This window comes from Trematomus bernacchii, unplaced genomic scaffold (assembly GCF_902827165.1).
Source record: "Trematomus bernacchii unplaced genomic scaffold, fTreBer1.1, whole genome shotgun sequence".
NCBI lineage: Eukaryota > Metazoa > Chordata > Actinopteri > Perciformes > Nototheniidae > Trematomus > Trematomus bernacchii.
The window spans coordinates 3,168,329-3,187,807 of NW_022987588.1; the positions used below are offsets into that span (position 1 = coordinate 3,168,329).

Genomic DNA, 19,479 nt, shown 5'->3' on the forward strand with positions numbered 1-19,479 from the left:
CAAGCGGTCACAGGTCCTGGAACCACCTCGATGGAAAATGGGTCAAATCTACTCCAGGGGGGCCACTTAATAATTGTTGAATGTTTTGGAAGTTTTTGTTAGATATATGAACTCAACAGACAAAGCAACAACCCTACTCTTAATATGATTTATTTATTTGTAAATCATGTATTATTTGATCAATAAATTAATTTTAACAGCTTTCTTTTACACATGTTCCATATGTAACCTTAACTATTGTGTGTGGTGATAAACTAAAATGTCATGGGGACATACAGATTCGGCCTTTAATGGTCCAAGGGCAGGGCAGATGAATACAACTATGCCATGAATGGAGGAGAGACGTTGGTATAATTATTACTATTCACCAAAACATTATTCAACAATGTTTAAACAAACTAACTCCATGTCCGGTTTTGCAAACTTTATTGTTGGTGTCAGAAATCACCATTTATTGATTCCCTACCGACCTGACCTGAGATCAGTCTCTATCTTCCCGCCCACCACACTCACGTTATCACTTGCCTGTCTGCCCGCTTCTCATTAACATAGGCTAATGATCATGCAGCTACACACCGGGAGGTTTCACAGGTTAAATCAAACGTCCCTCTCTCTGGGAGCAGCGTTTCAGGTGAGGAAGCAGCAAATGGAATGCAGTCCAACATGAGGCCAATCATGACTCTCGTGGTGCTGCTACTGCTAGCGGTGTGTTTCCTCTGTGTGTGTACGCTCTCACATGTGGAGGAGATGAAGACCCAGGAGCGGCTCTTCCTCAGCTCTCTGGGGCTCTCCGGGCTGCCTCAGCCGGCGGGGAGCCACCAATCCCGGCGCCATGTCTCCTCCGCGGTCTGGAGGATGTTCCGGAGGTCAGAGAACATGAAGGCTCGGGAGAGCGACCCCTGCACGGTGTCAGAGTACGGAGTCTGCGGCAACATCATCCGATACGTTCAGGAGGACCAAGGTAAGATGATGTTTAATGTGAATTAGAGGACAATTGTGCTCCTAAAACCAGAATCTAGACGTTTGAAGTGTAGTTCCTTACACATATCCAGGACTCCTACGTCATTAAATGCAGAAAACATGCATTGCTTTAAAGATCCAGTTATGAAAATATGCACTCCACATCTTCATTTAATACAAATGTTTGAAAACATCAAGACATGACATGTTTGTACTCCAGCCAGTACAATAGACATATCAATAAATGTAGGTGAAAGTTGAATAAATTATATGTGAGACAGCATTATCAACAGACCCAACTTGAACAGCTCACTAAATATCTTTTTGCATTTTCAAGTTTCAAGGCTTTTATTGTCATGTGTGCATAGCTAAAGTGTAGTTATGACAATGCAAATATTAGGTCACAGGCTCCTCCAACAGTGCAACACAATAAAACAGATAAAATATTACATCATTAAGTAAATTAAATAGAACAGAATATGATAGAAACTGTGCAGAATAGTCTATATACAGTCATTTGAATATTGATATATATTATATATGAGTTGCAAACAGATGAATGTTATGTATGCAGTGTTTCCCCTACCATTGTCTTGGCGGGGCGCTGCACACAGCAATGCAAAGCAGGAGTTTAGGTTTGACAAGTAAACACTGACCTCATGGAAACTCCAGCTGAGCTTTACACAACTCCAACAGGTGATCAGTCACATGACTAAAAACAGCAGTGTGTTGCATGGCTTTTATCTTCAGTGTTTGTCCTTGGTCTTTCAGTTGTTTTAAGGGTGTGGTTCCAGGCGTCTAACAAGTAACATGTAATGTAATAAAAGTAAACGAATGCACAAAAATGTCTCCAACAAACAGTCACTAAGAACGTACGTGAGGAACAAAGCGTTAACATTCATGAGACTAAAGAAACACAATTATCACGTTTTTTTAAATAACATTTTTACAGTGAATTCCACTTATTAAAACTCTTTTGTGTTTTCAATAACAATCGAACAGTGCATCACATTTTAATAAGGGCAAATAAGAAAAAACAAGTGCTGATCACCATTAATTAAAAATATACAATCTTGAGGGCATAAAGAGACGAAGAAAGAAATGTGCAAAAAGGTGTTGGCATTAAAATGTGTGCAGATTTAAAAAAGGAAGTGCTTCTTGTTTCAGAGTAACGTAAATATTATGTATCAGACTGATGTGAGGGACGTTAACGAGAGTCTGATGAACCCGGCTTGTTTTCCTCCCTTGAGCTCAGAGCAGGTCCCGGCCGCGGCGCTCCTCTTTGCGGGCCAGCTCCGGGTTCTTGCTCCGGTTCTTCCTGTGTTTCGCTCTGAAACGAGTTTTCACTGACAGCAGCTCGCTGAGGCGCAGATCCTCCTGCACCCACCCCGAGCTGTCGTCGTCGTCGTCGTCGTCGTCGTCGTCGTCCTCCTCGTCCTCGTCGTCGTCCTCGTCGTCGTCGTCCTCCTCCTCGTCCTCGTCGTCGTCCTCGTCCTCGTCCTCGTCGTCGTCATCCTCCTCCTCGTCCTCGTCGTCGTCCTCGTCCTCGTCCTCGTCGTCGTCGTCCTCCTCGTCCTCGTCCTCGTCCTCGTCCTCCTCGTCGTCGTCGTCGTCGTCGTCGTCCTCCTCGTCGTCGTCGTCCTCCTCCTCCTCCTCCTCCTCCTCGTCGTCGTCGTCCTCCTCCTCGTCGTCGTCGTCGTCCTCCTCCTCGTCGTCGTCCTCGTCGTCGTCGTCGTCCTCGTCCTCGTCGTCGTCGTCGTCGTCGTCGTCGTCGTCGTCGTCGTCGTCGTCGTCGTCCTCGTCGTCGTCCTCCTCCTCGTCCTCCTCGTCCTCGTCCTCGTCCTCCTCGTCGTCCTCCTCCTCCTCCTCGTCGTCGTCGTCGTCGTCGTCCTCCTCGTCCTCCTCCTCGTCGTCGTCGTCGTCGTCGTCCTCGTCGTCCTCGTCCTCGTCCTCGTCCTCGTCCTCGTCGTCGTCGTCGTCGTCGTCGTCGTCGTCGTCCTCGTCGTCCTCCTCCTCCTCGTCGTCGTCGTCGTCGTCGTCGTCCTCGTCCTCGTCGTCGTCCTCGTCGTCGTCCTCCTCGTCGTCGTCCTCGTCGTCGTCCTCGTCCTCGTCGTCGTCGTCGTCGTCGTCGTCGTCGTCGTCGTCGTCGTCGTCGTCCTCGTCGTCGTCGTCCTCCTCCTCGTCGTCGTCGTCGTCCTCCTCGTCGTCGTCGTCCTCCTCGTCGTCGTCCTCCTCGTCCTCGTCGTCGTCCTCGTCGTCGTCCTCGTCCTCGTCCTCCTCGTCGTCGTCGTCGTCCTCCTCGTCCTCGTCGTCCTCGTCGTCCTCGTCCTCCTCGTCCTCGTCGTCCTCGTCGTCCTCGTCGTCCTCGTCCTCCTCCTCCTCCTCCTCCTCCTCCTCGTCCTCCTCGTCCTCGTCCTCGTCCTCCTCCAGGGGGAAGAGCTGGTGGAGGTCAGGTCGTCCAGAGGCTGCCTCTGCCGATCCTCCCCCGTCCTGTGGCTCTCTTGAGGGGGGATCTGGTGCACCACGGCCTGAATGGCTTCGAACAGCATCACACTGCAGGGGTCCTCCTTCAGGAAAGGCCTCTTCTTTCCCCCGTACCTCATCCTGTGCACCAGCTGGTGAACCAACGTCCCCTCAAACAACCTGAGGGATGGGTGGAGGTCAACTTAATATTTTATTTCATTGCAAAAATAGTTTGGATACAACTAGAACATTAGGTGTGCCAAGAGAGGAGATGTAAATGGTCTACAAAGGCTAAACGCCTCCATTGGACTCCTTTGTTTACTACTGGAACATAGGAAAGTCTCACCTGGAGAGGGGGGGCTCAGGTAGTACTCACCTGGAGAGGGGGGATTCAGGTAGGACTCACCTGGAGAGGGGGGGCTCAGGGTAGCGGTCGGCCCAGCAGTTGGTTGAGCTGCAGGCTGGACTTCAGGCAGGACTGCCACTGGTTCAGAGAGTGAGACACCTGCATGTCCAGCTTCTGTCTGGGGGGGGGCAGGGCTGAAAAACACACACACACACACACACACACACACACACACACACACACACACACACACACACACACACACACACACACACACACACACACACACACACACACACACACACACCACACACACACACACACACACACACACACACACACACACACACACACACACACACACACACACACACACACACACACACACACACACACACACACACACACCTCTGAGTCACAGGCTGTATTCCTATTTGTTTTCATTGTCTGACACTTGATATACCTGAGTACATTTATTCAGGTACAATTTTGAGGTACTTTTGATGCTTTATTTGTTGATTCCACTCCACTACATCTCTGAGGGAAACATTGTATTATTTGTTCCCTCACAATCAATTCACAGCTTTATTTAATTTACAGAATTACATTTCAATTATCAAGAGAACGGTTTCACTGGAAATTGGGCGTGGCGGTATTAATGACAGGAAGTGACGCAGCGCTGCTCTCATCTTTTAATGAGTGTGTGTGTTTTACCTCCCCTGAAGGCGTCTCCGGAGCTCAGCCCGAGCAGCAGAGCCTTCAGCACCTCCTCGTCTGCAGGAGGCTGGGCTCTCTGCAGCCAGAAGCAGGTGACACACACAGGGAGGCGCAGGGCGGGAGGCACAGGGGCCAAGGAGGCCTCAGGGACCCCCAGGGCCTCAAGGAGAACCTGCAGACATAGAGAGGCCTCCGCCTGGGGGAGGAGGAGGAGGAGGAGGAGGAGGAGGAGGAGGAGGAGGAGGAGGAGGAGGAGGAGATGTCCCCATTTAAAAAACATTAAAACTGGCTAACAAGTGTCTAAATGACACGACTCAACGTCATCACGCCCAACATTAGCCGCCTTTAGCTTAGCGGTGGTGACGAGAAGTCATGTGACCATGCTTTACTTCCTTTATAGCCCAACATTAGCTGCCTTTAGCTTAGAGGTGGTGACGTGAAGTCATGTGACCGTGCTATAGTTCCTTTATAGCCCAACATTAGCCGCCTTTAGCTTAGCGGTGGTGACGTGAAGTCATGTGACCGTGCTGTAGTTCCTTTATAGCCCAACATTAGCATTTTACTTCAGAAATCTTAAAGTGGTGTTAGCATGTGGAGATTATCCTACTGAACTAAACATGTAAGTATCATAAAATAATCCAAAATCACATGGAGGTATCCCATTGGACCAGGGAGATGATTCCTTCAGGGTCCAACACAGAAATAACCAACCCAGTCTCACGGCATTTCGTGTTATTAGTCACGAAATTAATTTAATCTATTGATTCGTGTTCACCAACACGATTTTCACCTTTTTTTCGTGTCACACAGAACGATTTTAAATGCAATGTATTTCTATTGGTAGTATGTTTCGTGCCTGCAACACGTCTTTTTGTCCGGTCGGGTCTTGGAAGACCAGAAGCTGTGTGGTTCATAAAAACATGTTCTTACTCAATATCTTACAGTACCCTAAGCCTAACCCTATCCCTTTTATTTTAAATTGTATAATGTCTGAGTTTTTTTGCCATCAGTGAGGAAAAGAAATGAGGTTCAGAGCCTCAGAATACTGAAATCTGTATTTTATGTCATCTTTTTTTCTTTCTAATTTGTTATTATTTGGTGCAGGCACGAAACATACTAGCAATATAAATACATTGCTTCTAAAATCGTTCTGTGTCAGAATACTTAAATCTGTATTTTTTTAAATGTCTTTTTTCACCTGCCGCAGCGGCCTGGCGGTAAGGTGAGCGCTTGGTGCGGCGGCGAGATCCACGAAGACGCTGAATCTCATCCTCTGCAGCAGCAGCACGTCCAGGAATTCCGCCGGCAGCCAGGCCTGAATCAGAGGCAGCCGGGACCAGTCCGGGACACCAGCCACCTCCAGGGGGACAAAGTGAGGATACTTGTTAGAGGAGAAGGACTCACATCCTGTACTGGAGTTAAAGTAGAAGAACTCAGATCCTGTACTTGGGTAAAAGTAGAAGTACTCAGATCTTGTACTTGAGTAAAAGTAGAAGTACCAGAGTGTAGGAATACTCTGTTACAGTAAAAGTCCTGCATTCAAAATGTTACTGAAGTAAAAGTAGAACAAGTATTATCATCAAAATATAGTTAAAGTGGACCTATCATGCTATATTTGAATAATATAGTGTAGGACCATACTGATTGGTGGAGTTGACCCAATAGCCGTAGCGCCACTGTCCTGACGTCAGGACAGTGTTCAAATCTGGATCAGTTTTTATCAGATCTGTTGCAGCCCCTTTTTTAGAGATTTTTTATGGAGGAAAATAGAGAGGGTTGTGTTTTCTGACACTTGGTGAGTTCCCTGGAACACCGGGGACACATATTCATGTATAAAAGACGTACAAAAGTGCATTTTGCATGATAGGTCCCCTTTAAAGTAGCAACATTTAAAGTAGTCATTGTGCAGATTGGTCCATTTCAGAATAATATATATGATATGTTTTATAATCTTTGATTCATTAAAGTGTTGTCAAAGCTGGTAAAGGTGCAGCTAGTTTTAATGACTTTGTATACTGCCCAACAGCTCTTCCCAGGTCCAAACAGCGCAGTAATCCCATGCATTATTTGGAAAAACTTTATTTGGCAAGAAACGGTCTATAAAGCTGATATCAAAGTAATAGCTCTGAACGGAAGTTGGAACACAAAATAAGGCACACAAAATGTGGAAGCGACCTATATCAGGTGAAGAATGGAGGTGAATATTGAGTCTCTTTGGATGAAAGTTAAATGTTATATATTATCATTACTTCTGTGGAGAATGGAGGTGCTATCCCATGGATGAAGAACTTCTTGAGGGCGCTGGGAGGAAGTTGGTACTCCTCCATCCCCAGATTCAAGCCCTTCATCACCTCCGCCTTTTTGTTGCCGCTCAGTTCTCCCATCAGCCCCAGCGCCGCCTCGAAGGCCTCCTGAGGCTTCTGGAAGTTCTGCAGCCAGCACAGCAGCCCGTCCAGGTGGCCCGTGTTCCCGCCGCCTGCCGGGGCGAACTGATTCCAGCTGACGCCCGCCTGCAGCCGGTGTAGCTTCACGTAGTCGTTCCCGGCCAGGGCGGCGAAGGCGGGCAGGAGCTGGCGCTGGATTTGATAGAAGATGCAGAAGCTGGAGGTGTTGTAGCTCTTGCAGGGGATGTAGCTGTTGGAGCCCCTCCGCTCAACCATCTCCCACTGGAAGTGTGAGAGGGGCAGCAGCCCCTCCGGAAGGTCGCAGATGTAGAAGTCGCTGTCTCCGGAAAGCACCGGGCACTGCCACTCCCGGGCCAGGGTGGCGATCTCCGGGTCAGCCTCTCCATAGCACTGAGCCACCTGGACGTCCAGCCGCCTCAGCGTCTGTCGGAACACCAGCTTCACCAGCGTCGGCATGATGTTCTCGCGCTGGCCGCGCTGGCCGCCCTGCGCCGCTCGATGCACTTGTTTGATCCGATCCACTGTTCTCTGCATCACGGTTTCATTCTTCTTTTCTAAGATGTCCGATCCTCCGTCCAGCACTATGTAGGGCGTGATCTGACAGTCTCTGAGCGCTTTAATGCCGCAGTTCCACTACAGCGCGGAGCTCGCTTTAAGCGTGCCGTGTCGTGCCGTACCTGTTTTTGGTTGCGCTTCCACTAGGCCTAGTTACGGCCCGGCCCGGCCCGGGGCCACTTTTTCACCTCTTTTCTGGCCCGACAAAATTGTGGTTCTATCGGGGCCAACAAACAGGGCTGAGTCGGGCTGAGTATGCTAAACTAGAGAGAGGAGCGCTGGCAAGAGGGCTAGAACTACAACAAGATGGACATATTTGACCGTGATTTAATTGTAATACACGTTTCAAAATGATGCCGAAGTAACAACATACTGATACCGGTTAGTAAAAACCATGAATTAATGCTTTGTCAAGTCTGCAGACAGACGGCAGGCGAAAAACCTTTTAAAATGCGTGTTTTTCTAGATGGAGATTGGCTAAGCTAACGCAGTATATGCTCTGACCGTCCACACTCACAACAACGGCCTATACAGACATAAATAAAGCAGCGACTGTATTCACCATGACACAGGCAGTCTGTGGTGTGTACTTGTTTAACTTTTGTCGAGTTTCTGAACATATATAAGGAGCTGTGAGCTCTGAGTGCTAACAGCTAACGGCTGTGTTGTGTTTCTGGAGTTCTCATTGAAGATGACGTCACGGCTCCGCCTACACTGCGTTACTATAGTAACTACCCCAGTTCCTAAACTGTAATGGAAGCGCAGCATGAAGTGAGTCGGCCCTGTTAAGGCCCAACGCGGCCAAGCCGTACCGAGCCGTACCGAGTGTGGCCGAGGCCGACCGTGTAGTGGAAATGCGCCATTACAAACCTCTCAATAAGGGCCGCGAACGCAGTATACTCCCCGCCGTGATTCTGGTCCAGACCTGAGCAGTCAATAACAGGAAACACATGGAACACATTGAACACATTGAACACAGCAATACGAAAGCTCTTTTCACACATGCTCTGCAAACCTTCTTTTCCTCTCAGGAAGTTTCTAGCTGAGGAATTGGCCCGGAAGTCTTTAAGCTGCAGCTATGATAAGAGAGTTCTTTATATCATAGGAAAAGAGCCTCAATGCTTCCTTCATTATCTCCTTTAGGATACACCATCCTTTAGGAAAGGAGAGGAGATGATGCTGTCCCACAATTCCATGCACTAACCAAACATAACCATTCACAGAAACAACCAAACGCAGATCGTGTAAGTTACGCTGCTTATTGAACCACATCTTACTAACTAAAGTGTTTATATGTTATAAACATTCAACAATATGTTAAACCAAAAGGAGAAATATGAGCATTACGCTGATTTTTGCAAAATGATCAAATAAAGTTACAGCGTTTACCAGGGGCGTCGCCTGGACCTGAAAACATTCGGGGCTTAGCCCACAGTGGCGGCGGCACTACAGTGGCATTTTTCACTGCAACACTCCCCACACGCACACACACAGTACACCCGCGACTGTTACAATGAAGGCTCGATAATCAGCTCACGGCATATATGCAGGGGTAAAGTGGTGTTTTTTATGAGTGGGGGGCTCACCTTCTCTGGGGGGTCCGGGGGGATGCTCCCCCAGGAAGATTTTTTTTTTTAAATATTAAAGTTAAATGCATCAATCTGGTGCACTTTGAGAGCAAAATGAAGAGATCTATGGATACCTCTCTCAACACCCATATGAAGCAGAACTGTAAACAGATGTACTTTTTCTTTATGGATATTTTACTAATCACTCCCCTTTTAAACTCTATTCTTGTTTTACTGCCATATAGTATTTCATAACTGTTTTTCCTTTATTCTCTTATTTGTTTTATAACTATAATGATCATATGAAGGTGTGCCGCGGAAATAATCTTTTGAATAATTTGTGACCAAACCGTTTGAGACCCACTGAGATAACTTAGACTAAAGTTAACTATCTAAACACTCAGAGAGTCCTTTAGCTCACCTGAGTCTCTCAGTCTGAGAGGAGAGGACTCTCCTCTAGCTTCTTGTGGAACAAACAGCTCCTTATGTCCGTTAGTGCAGCTAGCTAACCAGATGCTAACAACACGGTCCATGCTGGCACTGGTCCCTCTCTCCCTCTCTCTCTCTCTCTATCACACTAAATGCGCTATTGCCACACACACACACAGAGCCAAGCTTGAATGACACAAGCACACGTTTATTTCCATGCAACTCTCTGATTGGTCTGGTGTCATACCTCTGTTGCATTCACTGAACACGGGAAATTACAGTGCTGCCGTCCTCTCTTGTGTCATGATGAGGTTCACGTAAAGCACGGTTAATGTATTATATTATTGAGGGAGAATTGTCCGGGGCTACAGAAAAAACATTCGGGGCTAAAGCCCCGGATGCCCAGGCCAGGCGACGCCACTGGCGTTTACTGAGTTGGGTTTTTTAAGATACTTTTTTACGGTGGCTGACAGGTGTAAACGCTCTACAACGGCATAAAACATTTCCATAGAGTGGCGAAGTCCCTCCCACTGACTTCCGGGGTATGGAACCTTATTCCGGAAAAGTTATGCATTGAAGTCAATGGGGAGAGAAAACTTATCTTTCGATCCCGTTTGAATTGTGCCATGAATTACACATATGATGTTTGTCAATCTTAAAAAATCATTTCCATGTCAAAAAAGTCACAGTTTGTCGTAAAACTGTTGAAATATAAGACTATGAAAAATACGTAACTAGAAAGACTACAAATCCCAGAGTCGCGTAAGTGATGTCACAATTGTTTACCTCCACCATTCAGATACCTAAGATCAGCGCAATATAGATATAATCTATCTATATGGCACTGGCTAAGATAAGATAACTTTAACAAGATGCCTGTGTGCTTAGTACCAGGTTGTTATTATACCAGCAATGGGTCTTGCTCGTTCTTTTGCTTCCCGTCTGATGAAACGACCAGGAGTGGCTTGATCAAGTTAGCTACCTAGCTAGTAGCTAGCACGTTAGTTAGCATTACAGCCTTGTCATTTTTATTAGCCTTAACATGAAGTAACATTAAGTAACCCAAAATGTTAAACAGTAAGAGTAGTAGTCATATTTCGTGAACCCTTTGAATAGTACTGTCACCGGTGTGATCATTCTATAATACACCATTTAATTCCGGGGGAGAAATGCTAACGCTAACGTTAGCATCGGCGATCTTTTCTACTTCATGCTATCTGCACAAATGGTTGACATTAAACATTAAAACGACCAGGCAGTTCAGAGAGAATCAAAGGAAGGCAGGCTTTGCATGACATTCTTCAGGACGTGTTTCATTGTGGTGATAGTCAATCGTTTGTTGACAAGACAGTAGTGACGGCCATCTTGGTGACGTGTGTGGTTGACCAGAGATGTAGTTCATTGAGCCTTTCACACAAACAAATGTGTTACTTCACAGTTTTACGACACATTTAAAAAATTTTGACTTGCAAAATTATCTTTTAAATTGACAAACATCATATGTGTAATTCGTGGCACAATTCAAACGGGATCGAAAGATAATCTTTCTCTCTCCATTGACTTCAATGCATAACTTTTCCGAAATAAGGTCCCATGGGGCTCAACCGGAAGGGGAGGGACTTCGCCACTCTATTAGGAGGAACATCCTGCGGTTTTATAACAGTGCAAATATAAAAACACAAATGTTCCTGTACACATGCAGAAACATCTTCAGCAACTTGACAACACATGCAGCATTTAGAAAACATTCAGCAACTTGAGGAAACATGCGCAGCGTTTACTAAAAGCCGCAGAAACCAAACGCTGCAAATACAAAACGCTGCAAGAAGCTCAAAACACAACGGAGACCAGTGGACTGTCATAGAAAAATATTCTGCTCATTTACTTACTTAAATAGAATCATTGTGTGATTGTTATTTGCTAATATTTATCTATATTTACTACTTCTCACACATTTTAGCTATGGGAAAAGTCTGTATTAAGAAAATGTGTTGCAATGTTGTTAGTTACACTCTATGTGCACCAACAGTATGACCTTCAACTCTGTTGAACTGAGAACATCCTGATATGGCCTCCCTAACTCCCTAAACTTCCAGAATGCTCCTTTCATTATCACCAAGCTCAACCCCTCCCTTTCTCCTCTCTGTGTTTAAATATGCAACCCAAACTCTATTCTTGGGCTGCAGTCGAATTGTCAGTTTTGCTTAGGAACCTTCCTAACGGAGTGAAATGACCCGGAAGTACCTCAGTGGCCACCATGATAAGAGCTGTTTGAATTCTCTAGATGATAGGAAAGGAGGTTTGAAAATGACTTGCGGCCGCAGCATTTGCCATCACACAACATTCGGCCGTTCACGGAAACAACCGATTATGACCAAGAAATTATATCATGAAAGTTACGGTGCTTATTAAGAGGGGTGCACATAACCTTCTCAGTGAGGTACTCAGATGAGTACCAGGAGTCAGTGTTTGGTACTCCAACTTCTGGCCCCATGTAAAGTTATGTGATGAAGCCCTGTGTCGCGAACGCCGGGGTGCTAGTGGGTGCAAATGTATTTATTATTGTATGAACATGTTTTAATTGGGGGGTGGACTTCACATCCTCTAGGGGGTCCGGGGGTATGCCCCCCGGCAAGATATTTTAAAACATTTTAAAGTAAAATGCTTCAATCTGGTGCACTTTGAGCAGAATTACTAGAGACTAGATCTAGGGGGTACAACTTTAAACACCCATATGAAAAAGATCGGTTTACATTTTAATAATCAAATAAGTATGTGAACATAACCAATAACCTACCATAGCCAATAACAAATAAATGTAACGTATTTTATTTTTGTTGTTCATTTATATCTTAGTTTTAGTTAACATTTATTTATTCATGCATTTTTTTTAATATCTCCAGTTTTAAACGATATTATTGGTTACTGTCCTATAGTATACATTGGAATGATTTCAAACCTGTTGTTATTTATCCTAATAATTATAAAGGTGTGCCTTGGAAATATTTGTTTACATCAATTGTGACCAAACCGTTTGAGACCCACTGAGATAACTTAGACCAGGGGCGTTTCCTGGACCTGGAAACATTTCAATAGTATGAAGCTGCAGCCTCGGAGGCTGCACTCTCAGGACCACACTCTCAGGACCACACTCTCAGGACCCTCGTTGTTTTGCAACATCGCCACCTAGCGGATTGGATGACCGCAAAAGTACAACCAGCGAGTATTGAGTCTCATACACTGCGAGTCTCTTTAGACATTGTAATGCTTGTTATTAACCATCTAAAAATGCATGAAAATATGTTTTTCTTACTGAAATTACATTATTATTATTATTAACAACAAGTTGTTGTTAATATGTTTTTGATTTTTAATAACAAATGTATTTTGTATGTCAGATGTAAAAAGATAGTCTTTTATATTTGTCTTATCAAATTTGACATACAACATAAATATATATATATATATATTGTAGTAATAATGATATAATCTATTTATAATTGTAAATGTATATTGTATGTAGACATACATTTAGATGTATATTTTGTTAAAAGAAAACTGTTAATTTAGTTTTTGGGAGAAGGGGTGGGGTTAAATAAGTGTAAACTCCTTTGAATCAATTTGATACTGCTTATGTTTCTACAGTATCATAATTCTCTTGTTTCATTTCATTATTATATATATTTTTTTTATTGTATTACACGTTCGAAATAAATCAAATCAAATGTGTCTTTGAAGAGGTGCTAGATTACTCAAAAACAACTGTTAGTGTGTTTATGCACCAGGCTGCAAAAGATAAATATGCAATTTGACGAGAGGAATTTCAGTGCAGAATACATTTTTATTTATTGGGCACTGTGGATTCTTCACTGGGGTGAGGCGGCGTCTGCTGTTCCCTCAACCACCAGACAACAGCTCCAGCTGCAGTACCCCGGGAAGCCCCCTTCTTGGATTGAAATATGCATCTTGAAAAAGAGAGAGCCTAATTGGTCAAACTGAACATTTTGAAATACTTTCACAGACTAAATTAGGCCTAATTGTTAGATTCTGACACGACAGATTCTAACCTACAGAATAGACCGACATAATAACTGACTAAAACACCTCATGCAATATTACAAAACATGTCAAAATGATGAGACTGTCTGATAAACAGTAAACAGGCAGTCAGCACAGTTAAGATTATTTACAATGAATTCAAATAGTAATACAATGACTATTAAAGAAGCATTTACACTGAAGACAGAACTTATATTAGGCTACTGCTGATTTAATGTAGCGGACAGACAGATCATATTGACATGATTTTGTCATCCTTTGAAGTTTAATTAATTAGCTGACTATAATTAATGATCAGGGTTGGGAAGTTTACTTTTTTTAAATGTAGGTTACAGATGACTAATTACCCTGTTAAAAATGTAATACGTAATGTAACTGACTATGTAACTATTTGTATTGATAATTTAATGTTAATTATGGTTCTTTTATGTTTTTTGTGAGTCACTTTGGATAAAAGCCTCTGCTAAATAACATAACCATAACATACGGTTTCATTATACAAATAAACAAAAAGGCTAACAGTTGGTTTTGCAGCGAGTCATCATAGGCTAACAGATGACATTTAGCTGTTAACTTTAAACAAACAACATGATTCACATTACTCACACTCTTACTGTAATTAGTGATTAAATCAACAATTAATGTAGGACACCTAGTTGGGCTTGCCAAAATCACGCTACAGTTTCATTAAACAAATAATCAAATATGCTAATGAAGCTAATGCTATTAGCATTAGCTTTTGCCGAAAGCTATAGCTAACAAATAATTGTTTTTAGTGCCTTTAATACTGTTAGAAGCTATCATAAGCTAACAGATGTTTGTTTGTATTGCCTTAAGACTATCATAGTTAATGTTAGCTAATCACACTTCATTTCAAGACACCGGAATTGTTATTAATGTTAAACAAATAAAACTTTAAAAGCACTTCACACTACTCACACTCTCTGCGTTGTCGTTCATATTCATGTCTCCTGCTCACTAGGTGGCGATGTTGCAAAACAACTAGGGTCCTGAGAGTGTGGTCCTGAGAGTGTGGTCCTGAGAGTGCAGCCTCAGGCTGCAGCTTCATACTACTCAAACATTTGGGGCTTAGCCCACAGTGGCGGCGCCAGAGATTTTCTTTTGGGGGTGCTGTGGGGTAGCTTGACGTTTCAGAGAGGGTGCTCAAACATGTAGGGTTTCCCATTAAGGTACCGGGCGCTACAGTGGTAAAGTGCTATTTTTACAAGTGGGGAGTGGACCTAACCTCCTCTAGGGGGGTCCTCACCTCCTCTAAGGGGGTCCTCACCTCCTCTAGGGGGGTCTGGGGGCATGCTCCCCCGGGAAGATTTTTAAATATTGAAGTTAAAAGCATCAATCTGGTGCACTTTGAGAGCAAAATTAAGAGATCTATGGATACATCTCTCAACACCCATATGAAACAGAAACCTTCTTTTCCTCTCAGGAAGTTTCTAGCTGAGGAATTGGCCCGGAAGTCTTTAAGCTGCAGCTATGATAAGAGAGTTCTTTATATCATAGGAAAAGAGCCTCAATGCTTCCTTCATTATCTCCTTTAGGATACACCATCCTTTAGGAAAGGAGAGGAGATGATGCTGTCCCACAATTCCATGCACTAACCAAACATAACCATTCACAGAAACAACCAAACGCAGATCGTGTAAGTTACGCTGCTTATTGAACCACATCTTACTAACTAAAGTGTTTATATGTTATAAACATTCAACAATATGTTAAACCAAAAGGAGAAATATGAGCATTACGCTGATTTTTGCAAAATGATCAAATAAAGTTACAGCGTTTACCAGGGGCGTCGCCTGGACCTGAAAACATTCGGGGCTTAGCCCACAGTGGCGGCGGCACTACAGTGGCATTTTTCACTGCAACACTCCCCACACGCACACACACAGTACACCCGCGACTGTTACAATGAAGGCTCGATAATCAGCTCACGGCATATATGCAGGGGTAAAGTGGTGTTTTTTATGAGTGGGGGGCTCACCTTCTCTGGGGGGTCCGGGGGGATGCTCCCCCAGGAAGATTTTTTTTTTAAATATTAAAGTTAAATGCATCAATCTGGTGCACTTTGAGAGCAAAATGAAGAGATCTATGGATACCTCTCTCAACACCCATATGAAGCAGAACTGTAAACAGATGTACTTTTTCTTTATGGATATTTTACTAATCACTCCCCTTTTAAACTCTATTCTTGTTTTACTGCCATATAGTATTTCATAACTGTTTTTCCTTTATTCTCTTATTTGTTTTATAACTATAATGATCATATGAAGGTGTGCCGCGGAAATAATCTTTTGAATAATTTGTGACCAAACCGTTTGAGACCCACTGAGATAACTTTTTCATAGTCTTATATTTCAACAGTTGAGAGAGTGTGGTCCTGAGAGTGTGGTCCTGAGAGTGCAGCCTCAGGCTGCAGCTTCATACTACTCAAACATTTGGGGCTTAGCCCACAGTGGCGGCGCCAGAGATTTTCTTTTGGGGGTGCTGTGGGGTAGCTTGACGTTTCAGAGAGGGTGCTCAAACATGTAGGGTTTCCCATTAAGGTACCGGGCGCTACAGTGGTAAAGTGCTATTTTTACAAGTGGGGAGTGGACCTAACCTCCTCTAGGGGGGTCCTCACCTCCTCTAAGGGGGTCCTCACCTCCTCTAGGGGGGTCTGGGGGCATGCTCCCCCGGGAAGATTTTTAAATATTGAAGTTAAAAGCATCAATCTGGTGCACTTTGAGAGCAAAATTAAGAGATCTATGGATACATCTCTCAACACCCATATGAAACAGAACTGTAAACAGATTTTCTTTTTCTTTATGGATATTTTACAAATCACTCCCCTTTTAAACTGTATTCTTGTTTTACTGTCATATAGTATTTCATAACTGTTTTTCATTTATTCTCTTATTTTTTGTATAACTATAATGAGCATATCAAGGTGTGCCTTGGAAATAATCTTTTACATAATAATTGCATTCACTGAACACGGGAAATTACAATCCTGCCGTCCTATAGTGTCATGATGAGGTTCAGGTAAAGCATGGTTAATGTATTATATAAGCCTTTTAAAACATCTGTGGTAACTTGCCAAAGTGCTTTGTTTTTAACGTTCATCAGTATTAAAATCAAAAAGAGAAATATGAACGTTAGTTTTTACTGAAATGATCAAATAAAGTCATAATTTCACAGTGTTTACTGAGCTAGGTGGGGTTTGTTAAACTTTTAAAAGATGTTTGAATGGTGATATACACAGTGATAGATGTCAAGGACTAACATTTATAATACATACATTTGTATTTATTTTAAGATCTTTTCATACAATAATACGTATTGGGATCATTTGTATTAATGTGGACCGGAGGGAGAGGGTGACGAGCATAAGTTTCACTTTCCTTTTTTATTTCAATTCCAACTTTGGTCATGAAGAATATGTTTCTCTGTTGTCCCTGTTCATAAAGCATAAAACAACACCATCGCACGGTGCAGAGTCTCTAGATGAGTTTACAGTAGTCCGTTCTTATTAAACATCCATGTAGTCCGCTGTATAGAAAACTGTAGTTTTCCCCACAGCAGACGCGTATACATATTAATGTCGTCCGCTGGCGCATCATAAACGTTGGATAGTGAAAGTGCAGTCGATTCTCAAAGCACCGCAGTCTCTTCTAAGTCCTTTTGAATTCTCCTCTCCACTATTCCTTAACCCCGTGACGTTTCACACAGAGGTCAAGGAATAGACGATAGGAATAGACGATAGTAGCTGATTTTTGGACTATTCTACTGCAGCCTGGGTCTTTCACTCTGCAGACTGTATGCTCTCTGTATGACTGACTGAACTTTCTTGCAAGAAATAAAATATGGAAAAGACAGCTGAATGGTTTGATTCTCTATCCACATTTGATAAATACATTCCCACCACAGGGACACTAAAAAGTGACGCACACAGCTGGGACCGGAGCGCTTGGTGACGTTCAGGATTATAAAGCTGAACAACTGTCTCTGTTGTTGGAAATTTACCTAAAATGTTTTATGGTCTTATTTGAATGTGATCACATGACACCTTCTGATGTTACTGCAAATCTGCTGTAAACTAGCTAGCTAACGTAGCTAACCTAGTCATTTCAGATATACTGACAAACACTTACAGTTATGAGACAGACTCACTCTGAAACAGAGACAGAGCTGAGGTAAATTACAGTACACAGAAAACTACGTGTTCAGTTAGTTGTAGCCTATATACATTTGCAGGTATGCTATGTTGATTATGTATGTGTGTATATATATATATAAGTGTGGGTACAGGTGTGTATGTATGTATATATACATATATGTATTTCTTTTTTTATATAGCCTATATATTTGTAATCCTCTGGATTGTGGGAAACAGTATTTCGATCTCTGTCTGTTCACAAAACTGAAAGATTGACAATAAAGTTAACCTTTGACTTTGATTCCTTCTTCTACTCAAATAAACCCTTAACAGTTCATAAAAACTCATAAATGTATTTTTAGTACACTGACGTCATCAGAGCTGTGTCTCTAGGACTACAATCCAATATGATGATCTGTCAGTATATATACTCGTACTGTATAGAGACATTACCAGCGGGGGAAGTACGAGTCTGCTTTAATTTATTAACAACATAACTTTTTAACTCTATAAATAAAATTATTATTATATACGATTCCTAAATAGCAAACGAGTTATTTTACTTTTGGTACTGAAGTAAGAGTTTGAATGCAGGACTTTTGCTTGTCTTACAGTATTTCTACACTATCTACCTTCAGTTAAAAGTCAATTTTTAAGGTACGTTGTACTCTACTCCACTACAGTTCATAGGTGAATGGTGTACTTTTACTCCACTACATTTATTGAATACCTTTAGTTACTTGACAGATTTGGATTTATGATGTGAACTATAATATAGTCTTAAATCAGACTTTAGTTACACCTGGAGAAAATTCACAAGCTACCCTGCAGTATACAAACTCATTAAAACTAGCTGCACCTTAACCAGCTTTGATAACACTTTAATGATCAATAATTATAAAACATATATTATTCTGAAATGGACCAATCTGCACAATGACTACTTTTACTTTTGGTACTTTAACTATATTTTGATGATAATACTTTTCTACTTTTACTTGAGTAACATTTTGAATGCAGGACTTTTACTGTAACAAAGTATTCCTACACTCTGGTACTTCTACTCAAGTACAAGATCTGAGTACTGTTCTGTGTACTGCAGTACTCACCTGATTTGACGTACAGCCAGTGGCAGAGGTTGCTGCCGTCGATCAGCAGCCAGCTGTGAGAGAGGCGGCGATCCCGGTAGATCCTCCGGTGTTTCTCCAGCAGAGTGGTCAGGCCTTGGACTCCCATCCTGGGCAGAGAGTTACGGAGGAGCCGGTGGGGGGGCTCCGCTCTTATAGGAGCTGCTGCACCTCCTCCCTCCCTTAAGTTTCACTTTCCTCACATCACAGCAGCTCCCAGTCTGTTACGGTTTTGTATTTATGTTTTCATTTTCCACCTTTGTTTTGAAATGTTTTCCTCCTTGTGTCTTCTCTGTTCCTTCTTCCTGTCGTTAGTTTCCCTGGTGTGTCTGATTGTGTTCACCTGTTGCCCTTGTGTTTCTGCCTCCCTTACCCCAGCTGTGTCTTGTCTTGTGATTACCCCTCTCTGTATTTAGTCTCGTCTTCCCCTGTGTGCCTTGTCGGTTCATTGTTGGTTTTACCTGTCTCCCTCCATGTTGGTCACGATCGTTTTTGGTATTGTATCTTCCTCGTGTTACCTATGTGTTTCATGCGATGTTATTTACGTTCATCAGCTTTTTTATTAAAGCTCACTTTTGTTTTGAAACCCGCTTCCCTTTTAATCTGCATTTGGGTCCTACCTTTTGCCGAACCTTAACAGAATGAACCGACCAAATATGGACGCAGCGGATATTGAAGATTTTGAGTTAGATCTGTT

At 43.1% G+C, this 19,479-nt stretch overlaps 1 protein-coding gene across 1 annotated transcript; it reads right to left on the reverse strand.

Annotated features, from left to right (window-relative positions):
* Positions 1-575: 575 nt before the first annotated feature.
* LOC117481297 (protein asteroid homolog 1-like) lies at positions 576-19,018 on the reverse strand. Its single transcript, XM_034128933.1, has 9 exons — positions 18,765-19,018; positions 8,313-8,371; positions 6,736-7,524; positions 5,685-5,843; positions 4,484-4,682; positions 3,850-3,963; positions 3,770-3,794; positions 3,401-3,603; positions 576-2,441 (listed from the first exon to the last, which is right to left on the reverse strand). Exons 1-9 carry the CDS (start codon positions 18,889-18,891, stop codon positions 2,212-2,214), a joined length of 1,905 nt encoding a protein of 634 aa, XP_033984824.1. The 5' UTR covers positions 18,892-19,018; the 3' UTR covers positions 576-2,211.
* Positions 19,019-19,479: the final 461 nt, after the last annotated feature.